At 27.0% G+C, this 13,675-nt stretch overlaps 1 protein-coding gene across 1 annotated transcript in view; it reads left to right on the forward strand.

Moving 5' to 3' along the window:
* LOC111677306 (Krueppel-like factor luna) overlaps positions 1-13,675 on the forward strand; it is a 190,636-nt gene that overhangs the window by 34,544 nt on the left and 142,417 nt on the right. Inside the window, exon 4 of the mRNA XM_046954727.1 lies at positions 7,953-8,010. Coding sequence (XP_046810683.1) covers positions 7,953-8,010 — 58 coding nt within the window. The remainder of the gene's footprint in view (positions 1-7,952; positions 8,011-13,675) is intronic.

Below are 13,675 nucleotides of genomic sequence, written 5' to 3' on the forward strand. Positions count from 1 at the left end.
GTGAGCTATGACCAATTTCGGGCCTATCCGAAAAAAATATGGAAGCTATGACCAATAAAGGAAAAATCAAAATAAAATTAGTGGAATGGTTTATATGTACACAAGTCGAATTTTATTCCGATAACTTTATAAACCTATGAAATACGTTCTTTAAAGTGATTTTTGGAAGTGGGTCTTATGACCAATTGTGGACCGATTTTGTTGATAATAACGATAAACTGATTAGATTTTCTATATTCAAAAATGTAAAAGCATGATTGCAATCAAATTTCGGTTTTAACAATTTCTAAATTTGTTAAATTAACAGACTTGTGTCTTTAATAAATTTGTTTCAAAAAATTATTATTCAAAAAAATCAATATGTGATTCAAAAATATTTTAAAAGATATTTTTGAATCACATTTATTGCAAGATAAATCTAAAGTAAATAAAACATGAAAAGGTAGTGTTCATTTTAATATCATATTATATTTGATTTTAATGCGTTTTCAGCAATGTATGTAAGACATTCTAGTGTCTAAAAACCCAAAACAGAGACAGTTCAATATAGAAGAACTAGATCAGTTTCTAATTTGTGCTAAAACTAAAGGTCGAATATATAAGGATTTTCAAAAGGAGTTGCTTATCTAATTCAAATAAAAATATGTATGTACATATATTTTTTAATTTATTTTTGTATAAAATACATTCCTAAAATATGTCTATAATAAATAATATTTCAATTAACAGTACTGTTAGTCTCAATTCTTATTACCGAATTATATTTTTAAATTGTTCTGCTTTTCATATATTTTATAATACCAATCGAATTTGTGGAGTTATGTGATAGCATAGATGGGCACTTTGCAGTACCAAAAAATGCTGTAAAATAAGTTTTTATTGTTTACTGAAAAAATGTTCAGTATTTAGTAAAGTTTTACTGATTAATGAAAAAAGTTCAACAAGTTACTGAAAAATTTTCAGTATTTAGTAAATTTTACTGATTACTGCCAAAAATTGCTATAAATTTACTGGTTACTGCAAAAAAATGCAGTATTTTACTGATTACTGAAAATGTGTTTACAGTATTCCGTACAATATTATAATTTACAAAAAATTATATTTTCAACATATTTATAAAAAAAATAAAAGTATAAATTTTTAAATTTTAAAAATGTATACACACTGTGATGGTTTGCTGAAAATCGATTAAAAGTGTAAAATTGGGCATTATATTTTTATGCCATTATATATATATTTTTTTAATTTATCAATAAATTTTTATCTTATAAAATTATTTTTCCAGCAGTGGTATAAAACAATAATATTAAGAGACAAATAAATAGCAAAGTTATAATAGTAGACATTTTCTTAACACAAATGTAGTGGAACAAAAAACTATATATGGGCATTTTCACCGAAAAGTCCACCGTGGCTTAAAAACTAAAAGTCATCAAAAATAAAATTTCAACTTCTATTATTATAGAAAAAGATTCAAATTTTATTATATTAAAGACCCCAAAGCTTTTCTTTACCACTATGATGAGAAATCGGAATTAAAAGTTACAATAATATTTCAGGCATATCTTTCCACCTTTAGTAGCATTTGCTTTTGATAGTTTTTATTATTTTAAAGGCTAATATTTAAATGGACTTTTATCTGAAAACATTTGTTGAATTAATAGCTATCTTAAAACATACAAATATAAAAAGATAAAGATCATTAAAAGGCAAATTTTCGGTTTTCTTTCATAGACTTTTAAATGTCACGTTCGTCATGTTGAAACAGGATTTATCCCGATAACTTTTTAGTTGGTATTCAGAAGTATTCAAAACTTTGAATCTAAATCAAGTATAGTATATAGAACTCAATTTAAAAGAAAAATAATTCTAAGCGGGGTTATTTTTTATAGAATTTCAAAGTCTGTCACGTCACGTCACATTACATAAATTTTCTCAAGTGCAACCTTCAAATTGTGAAATACTGTTATTTAAAAAGATGTGATATTTATGCAATTTATTCAATTAGGTGATAATTATGATTTTTTAGTTGATAAGTGGAAGAAAGAGCACAGAAATTCAACAAATGATATTTTTAAGAAATATATGGAAAAAAGTGATTTTCGGATATCGGCTTTATATGGGCGTTATGACCGATTATTGTATTATCATCAGAAGGGTCAGTAGTTGTACATTTGGAAGTTTTTTGTGTTTGTATTATCAGGATGGCAAAATTTTTGTTATATATCCAAGTTTATGGGTATATAAAATGTGGACTTTGTATGGAAGATATGCCTAATCATGGACCAATTTTTAAAAAAATTAGGATGAACGATTTTTGTGTATGTCAAAATTTTTTGTGTTTAATTTTATGGTGATATAAGCATTTTTAAAAGTTTGATGTTAATTAATGTTAATTCTTATATTATTCTTATACGGGAGCTATTTTCAACTAAAATGTTATTAAATAGTCGAAATATTTCTTCGATTCCAAAAACTTTGAACAATGTCCGTCCAAAATAAATCTAAAGACTAATTAATTTGCAATAATATAGCAAATTTCATCATTGGAAATTTTGTCACATCACGTTATGTCACGTCACGTCACACATAACGGCTTGTACAAAAAAATCTGAAAACTTTTTTTTAGTTCTAAAAGCTGAAAAATAATCAATAAAAATTCCAAATTTTTATTGATTAATATTGATTAAAAATTCCAATTTCTTCTTCCGACCACTTATAGAGCTATTGAAGTCCTACATAAAAATACAAGAATTTTTAAAATATATATGTATGTATAATATATATATATATATATATATAATATATATATATATATATATATATATATATATATATATATATAATATATATATATATATATATATATTATATATATATATATATATATATATATATATATATTTCATCTCTTTAAAACGTACGACCGTCACGTTCGTCACGATGGAAATGCCCATATACATCTAGTATTTTAGTATTATAAAATAACTAAGTCCTTATACTATTAGGAATACTAGCACCTAAAAAGGGGTCAAATTCTGGCTTCTATGTAATATGTTCTAATACAAAAATAGCGTTATGGTTGTACAAAACAATTATATTGACTCGTACCAAACTCAGAAATATAACCCTATGAAGAAATTATAACGCCCTAAGCAATTTTAATAATAAAATTCCATTTTAATTATTATTAATTTTTACAATAGATACAATATACAACTTGATTGTGAATTGAACAAATATTTTCTAACACACATTCTGTTTAATTTCTGAAAATTATTTATTTATTCACTAAAAGCAGGGTAATGACAGGTAATTACATAACAACTTATATTACCACCTGCATTACTTTTAAGTACACTTATAAAGACTTATACATAAATATATTAGTAGATACGTAAGTACATTATGAGTTTTGCCGTTTTATTTGCACATTTTATTGAATCGTGTCCTATCAACTGTTTTTTACACACAAAAAAAATATGAATGATTTTCTGTGTAAAAATTATCATTGAACGCATAATATAATAACTAGGAGGTGTATAATAACAAACAAATAGCCTAATTTCGTATTCTGATTGAGAAATTTATTTTATTTTTAAAACAAAACAACTGTTTAACTCTTTCACGCACAAAACTTATTATTATTATTTTGAAGTATATGGATTATTTTTCATAAAAAATGGAAAAAGTGCTTTCGAAGGATAACGATAGCATGTAAGCGTAGTAAAAATAACGTATACAAACGAGGGACTTCGTTTTGCAAACAAAATGACATTCTGTCATGCTAATAAAGTCAGATTAAAAGAAAGTATTACTAGAGTACTTATAAATAATGCAGACGGTAAGTACATGCTAAAAATATAAAGCTTTGGTACAATCCATTATCAGGTTTTTACTAGGACACTGAACATATTGCAATTGCTTGGTAATTTGCTGATTTGAATTTATAATTTCCTTTATGATCCTCCTTAATATATGTTTGTATGTATGTTTCATGAGTTAACATAACTTCTAGTGTCCTCCAGCTACCAATCAAAAAATAGCAATCATGTTTATGGGGAAAATGTTGTTGCAGTAATCTTCCAATCAACATAATATAATTTATGGCTTTTATTGGCGACTCATTTGATAGCACATTAGGCCACATAGGTTAAGTAACCACTGACAAATGTGGCCACACCGTACACTTAATATAAAACTATAATAATGAGAGTTTTACGTGGTTTCCTTAAGTGGCTTTATAATTTCAATTTTTACCCATACATATTAAAAATCAAACACTTATGTATGTGATGGTACAGCCGGAGAAAGGATTCCAATAAGTAATAACTTATTTACAATAATCAAAATATATTTGGGATTATTGTCATTTCATGCGATTTCATTATTATATATTCAAGCTTTCATTATTAAAAATACGTTTCCAACTACTCATATTTATTTGCAAAACACTGCCAATCAGTAAAGTAAAAACTCGAAAAATGCATTAGGAAAGGAAAAACGATTCAACAAATTATGTTTAGGTCAATTGCTTCAAATTTAATGATGTTGTAATGCACGAAAATGTTGGACCTAAAAAAACCTTAAATTATAACAATCAATTCAGAAATACTTTCTATCCATTTAAAACCAGTATGGTGACGAAAACCAATTTGAATTAGACTTAGTCCTTTTCCAAAATATTTCTATATTTCATCTTGAAAACCGGTACCTCGAACTGGTACCGGTTTACATGCGCAGTAGATGGGACCAAAAAGATTAGAATTTTAAACAAATATGGGAAAAGTGAATATAACATTTACAACAAAACGGCTTATTTTATAAAATACAATGGAAATATTTAAATTTTACCAAAGTTATTTATTATTGTCCTAGTCCGGCCCATAATCAGTTTTTTTTTTAAATTACGATTAGCATAGAAAAAATTGCAATTTGTTTGATAAATTACAATATAAAAAAATCAAATCCCATTTATTGTTGTTTAAATCTTATGAGAAATATTTCCTTTCTTCAGCGAGTTGTATTAAAAAATATCCAACCGATATCTAGTTGGATACTTTGAATTTAAGTATTTTCCCGCTCTAAATGTAACAATTACTATTATTTGAAATAAGTTAATTACAATTAATGTATAATAATTATTACTTATACCATAAATACATAAATAATTATTTATTCATTTTAGAAAATTATTTATTTAACGCAGGCTTTTGTTTCTCTTTAATTATAAATGAAAAATTATATTTTATTAATAAACTACTTCGGTGCCATTTATCAATTTAACACCAATATTGATCGCCATCGTAAATACCATTGCCATGGCACTCTATGTGGTCAGTCAGGGTTTCCCCAAACTGCAACTGTTTCTGTATGGATCTACATTCATATAAACATTGTTCAGGTTTGTCTATTCGATTACAGTTTTATAGTTTCATATTGTTTATTAAATGATACATTTAATGTTTTGCCGTAAATTTCCATACGAACGGGTTGAACCGAGCCAATTGTAAATATTCGTATTCATATTTAAGTACATAATTAATAAAGGCGCTGTTATTCAAAATGTGAACACATTTAAGCTACGAGTAGTTAATGTTCAAAATAATTTACAAACTGTCGTCCGACGCGTCGCATACTACAATATTCTGCTGTACAGAGATGTAAAGAAAAAATGCAAAAAACACCACTCTACGCTTTTATCTCAGTGGAAACAAATAATACTATAATAAACACCCACCGTACTTGTACACTGTAAATATATCAAGTCCAAACTAATTATTTGAAAGATTTTCTTATACATACGTAACTAGATAATAAAAATGTATGTAACATAAGAGTTCTTCGTAACAGCACTTGTCCGAAATTATATAATTTCTTTCGAATTTTTCTTAATCCAATTTAGTTTAAATTTTCCAAAATATCAATAATAATGACTATTTTTTACTTAAAACAACTAAACAAAATTTTTTGTGTGATAATTTTTTTAAAATTCATTAAAAATTATTTTTATATGGATCACAATTAGTTTTACTCAAATCCTGTTGCATTTCTTGTATTCATATTATATGTACATAATAATTTCTTTAACTGTAAGTCCAATCAGATACTACTACTACGAATATGCAATTTCATGTAGCTACATTCAAAATAAACACGTTATTGTCAATAGAGTTTTTGGTTGGCAATTGCCATAAAGGAACGAACCAGAGAACATTGACGGACAAAGGGAAGCAAGTAAATTTTGTTATTGGTTAGTTGGAAATTTTAACTTGAAGAAAAAAAATAATAATAAAAACAGTGGCACGTTAAACCCTCATATGTTGAATTGTTGCAATTTATTGTATCGATCAGAACACATGCTGTGTGCTACAATGATGTTAAGCATTTTGAATGTGAAGACAGTGTTTGAGATAATTTTATTATTTATTATTATGATTATTTTTATATTAATACCCTACACCATATATATTTACTATAATCCAATAAACCATACACACACTTAAGTATTTATTTGCAAATGATGTCATCATTAAAATACAAGACTAAATACAAAATACATTCGCATGCTAGATTTAAAAAGTTGTGTATATATTGGGATTAGATCCCAAAAATTAATTAATTTTGGTCACATAAATTTAAAAATCTCTTCTATCTTTTAAATCTTAGTAGTATAACATGTCTTGTTGATGTCAATTGTCCACATCGGAGCTGCGATTTGGTATTAAATACAAAATCCACATAAAAGAACGATGTTAATAATCCGGAAAATACCCAGACTATTAAGGCTAATATCGTATTTGTAATTCATGGGATATAACTAAAAACAGAGTATGATACTTCAAAAATTCAGCATGAGTCATATGTAGGGTTGCCATATTCCGATTCGCAAAAAGCTGGACATTGGGTTTTAAAAAGCTGGACAAACAAAAAAAGCTGGACATAAAAAAACTAAGAAAATGTTAATTTTGGTTTTGTTTAAATAATTTCACAGTGATACACCAAAATACTTTTGTCATATCGCGACGAATCACTGCCTATATCTCTGGACTTTTTGATTTTTATGCATACTACTTATTTAACATACTTTAATGAAAAATTCTATAAAATATAATTTGTTGATAATATTTATTTTTACCATATCTCCGATTCTTATAGACCTATTTTACTAGTTTTAAATAGCTAAATTCTTAAAGGCATATCTAATTCAGTTAGGTAAGATTTAGATTCCTGAAAAAACACTTTTATTTAGCTGTTATTTTGACATATAGCGATACTTTAGAAAAATATACCTCTTCGCGGATTTGTTTACTAATATATTTAATACGTATTTTAAAAAATTGTTCAATTTTTTACGCACTTTAGCGCAAAAAAATCCAAGTTTTCATATTTTATCAGAATAGTAAATATAGCCTACTTCGTTCTTTCATATAAGTACCATAAGTGCTTTAACTAAAAAGTTCCTATAAAAATAATAACGGAAGGGCGAACAAGTTTTGTTCGTCCCATAAATTGATTTTAAGTTGATCAGTGCACCAGTGCAGGCTGGCAAACCGTGGTCACATGGCAATCTTAAAAAGGAAATAGTGTTAAAAAATAATTGAAATATTTTCCTGAAAAAAAGTTATGCTTCGGAATTTTAGATAGCTTAATAAAAATTTGCACATACATATGTACATTCTGCTGGAATAATAACACTATAGCTCGAAAAGAACTAAATGTGGGAAATTCAATTCTCTATAAATATTATAATTTCGACGCAAAATGTGTATGATATTCACTAAACACAGATATCTGTAACCTTTCCCCTAATCTTTTTTTTTATTAAATTAAGGAGAAGCATTGAGCCAATTTTAATTTAGCTATATAAAATTCCCCAGCTTGTACATTTTTGTTTGGCAATTTTTCCTGATTCTTTATTTAATAATGAAAACTATTATTTGTCTTTGCAGGCAGAGGGCCCTCCCGTTCAAGTAGAACCAGTAGATTTAAGCTTACGTTCACCAAGAGGTAAGTTAATTTAAAAATAAGATACGATATAGTACATACCAATTGTGCTGAAGCAATGTTTGAAAATACAACATTTTAATTTATGTTGCAAGATACGCAATAGTTTTATTCGTCCTAAATACCCTTTGCATAGATATAATATTGCTTTTTAGTAACACGTTGAACGTTGATATTAATTATTTTTGTTTGAGATGTTCTTAAAGTGGGACAATATTTTTTGGAAGCAAATGTTTTGCTGGGATATTGAAATTGTAACAAAACTTTTACTACTTTTTGCAATTTATTAAAATTTATATTTTTTATACAAGTAAGGATGCTACATTCTTATTTACCCTTCACCATTACGTATTTAAAAAATATTAATTTTATAAATTTATATTTATTTTTTTTCGGCTATATTATTACTATATCGATAGCATAACAAGAGAAACTACAACAATAATTTTGAGCCTAAAAGCCCTATTCTGGCCATTTTCAAAAGCGTTCGTCCTTGAGCCAAAAAAGAGTATGTGCTAAATTTCATCAAATTATCTTGAAAATTGTGTGCGCACAAGTTTTAACTGTTATGTCAATAACCACATACCCGGGTACGTTTTCATTTTTGAAGTGATATATCTCGAGATCTATGTAGATATTGTATCGGCTTGAAATTTGGACAAATTTTCTATTTTTACCTCGTGCTTCAATACCCAACATACCCGGGTGTGTAAACATATTATATGTCAGTTATCGGACAAAAATTAAGTTTCATTATAAATTTTGTGTTTTATTTTCATATAAACAAAAATATTTAAGTTTAAATTTTAAAATTTTAATTTTTGACCATGGCTTAGCAATCATTTTTTGCAAAAACTTCCCTACTTACGAGAGCAAAAACAATTTATTTAATGCTTATCGATTCTATACGCCTTAATAAATAATATATAAAAAGTTTTGTTCAATTATCATTCTCGGTCACTGAGTAATAGCTTTTTGAAGTCAAAATTTTACAAAGTCAAATTCTGCATAATGTATATTATACGTTATGAAGGCATTTTTCTTTAGGTTGTTTGCATATGATATTTTTGTTAATAGAAAAGCAATAAGAAAACTTTAAAATAAATTGCTAAAATTTAATGGTTTATGATCAAAAACTATTTACTTTATATATACACATCGCATTGAAACCATCTTATTTCCAATACACAGTGTTGTTGTTGCTTATTTAAAGCATGAATGAAATTGTCTTTTTTATAAAATTTTTAGAGGTCGTCTCGGATTCTTGCTCCTATATCCTTCACTTATGGATCGATTTTGCTGAAGCTTACAGAATAATTGAAGATTTGCAGCCGATGTCTGGGGTCTTCTAAAAACTGATATCAACAAACATACATTGCTTAATCGACCCCGGCATATGGGGTTGGAAAATTATATTGTAGAAATTAAAAATGGAATGACAAAGTTATATAAACGCTTTCAGATTTAAAAGTTGTTCTTTGCATTTTTTAATGTTTGCAATATCTTTGGAGATGTTTTGCATTTTTATACCCTTCACCTTCGTAAGAAGGGTATATATAAGTTTGTCATTCCGTTTGTAATTTCTATAATATAATTTTCTGACCCTATAAAGTATATATATTCTTGATCCTTATAGATAGCGGAGTCGATTAAGCCATGTCCGTCTGTCTGTCTGTTGAAATCAGTTTTTAGAGGACCCCAGATATCAGCGAGATCCGAATCTTCAATAATTCTATTGGACATGCTTTCGAGAAGATCGCTATTTAAAATCAGCAAAATCGGTCGGTAAATAACGGAGATATGAACAAATATCCGAGACATCCTCTGAAAATTTCATCAAAAAATTGTTAAAAAAGCAACAAAAACACTGTATATAGAAAAAGATGTACACGTGTGTGTGTAGATGTATTTGGTTTTATTCAGCTGAGTATTTTTTTGTATGTTTGGAATCCAAACATACAAAAAATACACAGCAAAAAAATATGATTTGCATTTTTTGTTAAAATAAAATAATTTTCCCTTTTGTTTTGCAAATATATTTTTTAATGAATAGAAAAAAGTATTTAAAAAGTTTTCAATTATATGAGAGTAGATTGTGAGTTATTGTACAATAATTTTTATGCGAATAATGTAAGTTTGAAATTTAAAACTAACACAAATTTTTTCCAAGTGCTTTTAAAAACAATTTTTTTTACGATAAACAAAAACAAAATCTACGCCTCGTCAATGTTTACCAGCAATTGAATCAGAGGTCGAAATCGACCGGCTTCGATTCGGAGCTTAGCCGCCGAACTATATTTAGTTGCTTGAGTCGCCGCCAAAACATTCGGCTTAAATCGACTCAAATATTTTTAATGTTTTTATTAACTAGACTGTAAGATCAATTATGTTTAAAATACACTATGGTGAAGGGTATATAAGATTCGGCACAGCCGAATATAGCACTCTTACTTGTATTTTTTATTTTATTAAATTATTCAATGAAAACTTTTATGCATTATTCGTTCAAAAAATTTTTTAAATTTATTATTTTAAAATATTAAAATTTTATTTATTTTTTACAAAAAAGTTATAAAGCAGAAAGTACCAAAGTTAACAAGAACTTATAAAGAATGTTCAATATTTTCAAAATAAGTTACGAGGAACATACTTTGTAGCACTGCTTAGAACTGAATTTCTTTCAAGGGATGCAATTGATTGCATTTTTTGAATACCAAACTTTCACAACAAATTTTTTTTTAAATACATTTATTTTACTTTTATGTAATAGTAATATGTATTAACTTTAAGAATGATTAATATTTTTGTGAACACTCCTTAGTTTAGCATTATAGATAAATATTTATACATTCAATTTTATTAATTACATAGTTTATTCAACTATTGTTTAAGTCATAATTAATAAGTAAAAAGATGTATGTATATCATATGTTCAAGGAAGTTTTTCCGATATAATTTGCCATACGATCTTTGTACGTATGTATTACCACATTAAAATTCAAATTAGAAGCAAATACATGGATAAATATTTTTAGTTTTGTTCTAATTAAAGCTCTATTAATTTCAAATAGTCTATGTCTGTTTTGATATGTGTTTTTGCTACAGGTGACATTAAAATTGTATCAATAAATTCTAATTTAATGAAAACGTACACAGTCGTCGAATTACACCCGTCCATTTCCTATTTTTATTTCAGTTTTCAACAACTACTGTTGTCGTTTAATGTGTATAAAAATGCCAACATGTAGTTTTGGTGGCCAATATAAACTGTCATTTATACAATGACCAGTGGTCGTGTTTTTCTATTTATTTGACTTGTACGTGGTTATGATGAACAAAACCGAAACAGAGTAACAAATTTAAATTTGTTAACTGACTCCACTGCTATTAAATAGGAATCGCGTTGAATACCACACCAAAATACGTTTTGTCTATGATTATATGTTGTTTGCTCTAGTATTTGTTTTGGACCTCATTTAATAGGGTTTCTGATAAATTAAAAACTTAAATTCCATTCGTATCTCTACTTAGTTTTACTAGTTGAAAAAGAGGACTTAGCTCAATGTGCTATATGCTAAATAACACAGTCTTTGTGTAGAAGTTAAACTCTTGATCAATTGTTCCTACAAATTAACATTTAAAAATTTGTTTAAACTTATTCGAATCTTTAGTAAAAATTATAAAAATATTGTGTTATATTTTCCTCATACAATATCAATGAGAAACACTACATCATGGTTGCTACTTATATGCACATACATACATATTTACATATGTACATAATTTCCATATAATTTGCTGGTCGGTGTTCAAATCTGCAAATGTAAAGTGTGGAAAACTAAACTACTGCAAAAAGAGTCGTATAAAAAAATGAAAATAAAAAGTTGTTGAGTGGTATGCAAATTTAAATTGATGATTAATAAATTTAAAATTGAAATGTTGTGGACATAAGTGGTGAACTGTTGGTTGGTTGTTTGGTTAGGTTTGAGCTTTTTTTGATCACATTTTCTGTTATTTACTTAGTGGATAGCTGGAGTAGTTGTTTACAGTCTATTTAAATGCCTGTGGGTTTTTTTGTTGCTGTTATTGTTGTGGTTGTTTGTTAAAGCTTTATGAGTTTTAAGATTGAGTGCAACATTTATTGGATGTTGTTTGTTTAAGGCAATATTTGTGGCAGTTGTTATTGTAGACGTTGTGGTTCTTAATACAAACGAATACACTGTTCTTGCCACAGTTTAGTTTAGTGGCATTATTGTTATCATTATACGCTACTTAACATAGTCGAACACGTAAACACACCGTTTAAACCGTTTAATTGGGTTTCAGGTTTAAGATTTATAAATATTATCATTTGCTAACTGGACAATTCATTTTATTCCATTAAACGGTTCCTGTTAGACACAATATTAATTAAATATTTATGATACATATAAGTTTGCAATGTTATACACATATTATACCTAAATACAAATTTTTCTTTTTTTGTCATGTTTAAAACGTAAAAATTCTCAGGAACATTAATGTGATCTTAAATTAATTTAATCTGCCATTAAAAAGAAAATTTTTATTTTCTAAGACACTTTGCGGATTCTGGCAGCATTTTTTGAAAATCGACATTTCAAATTTTGGAATATTGCCAGTAATGCATGTATGTATAGTAGATTGTCCCGTGGAACCTTTTTAAGAATTTAATTTATGAATATTTTTTGACATTTTTGTAGAGTATTTATGGTCCAAAATAATTTTTAGTTGATTGAAGAGGAGTAATATTCTCGGCTTTTTCGAAATAATAAATGTCAAAAAATTTTTCAAATCCTAGTAGGGTGCTCAATATATTTTATATCAAATTAAATGATAGTTATTACTAGAGTACTTTCAAGTATTGCAGATGGTAAGTAGTTGTCATTAAAAATTATGTTTGTGGAGTAAGTTCTATTCATTACCAGATTTTCACTGGAATAATTGTTCTTTCATTCAATGACGTACCATTGTATTTTGTATGTTAATATCTAACATATCTACATTAGACCGACTCACAAAAAAGTGCTTGAGTTACCCCCCTTAAAATATTCCCTTATAAATTAAAGTTAAAATGTTAATAAAATCACTTTTCACTACTTCTCATTAGCACTTTAACTCATTATTTTAAAAGTGTGAGAATACGAACCAGGTTCTTCGGTTTGTTAGTTAAATATTAGTTTAAAAAACACCTATTTATTGCGTGTCCAATAATGGTTTTCAGATACAAATTTAATGTTGTTTTCTATTTGGTAAAACACAATTCTTAACCCCATGACTATATTAGACAAATATTTATCACGGCACTTGACAAAACGTCGGCAGAAAAATTGTCAGTTTTTTGTTTATGTTAATGCATAGGGGTAACAAAATGCTAAGTTTAAAAATGATAATTTTACTGAAATAATGCTAAATTTTATAAAAACTAATTGGTTTTCATGATAACATTTTGACGTTTAGCATAATATATATTGTCTAATATATTTAGAAACGGCGTAACACGCAACTAAATAAAATGTGCAAACAAAATGACAAAGCCGAAGATAAAGTATAATATCAGATTAAAAGAAAGACATTACTCGAGTACATCATAGTAATGCCGGCGGTAAATACAACACATTACCGAGTTTTTGTTGAGTATTATTGAATT

This window comes from Lucilia cuprina, chromosome 6 (genome assembly GCF_022045245.1).
Source record: "Lucilia cuprina isolate Lc7/37 chromosome 6, ASM2204524v1, whole genome shotgun sequence".
NCBI lineage: Eukaryota > Metazoa > Arthropoda > Insecta > Diptera > Calliphoridae > Lucilia > Lucilia cuprina.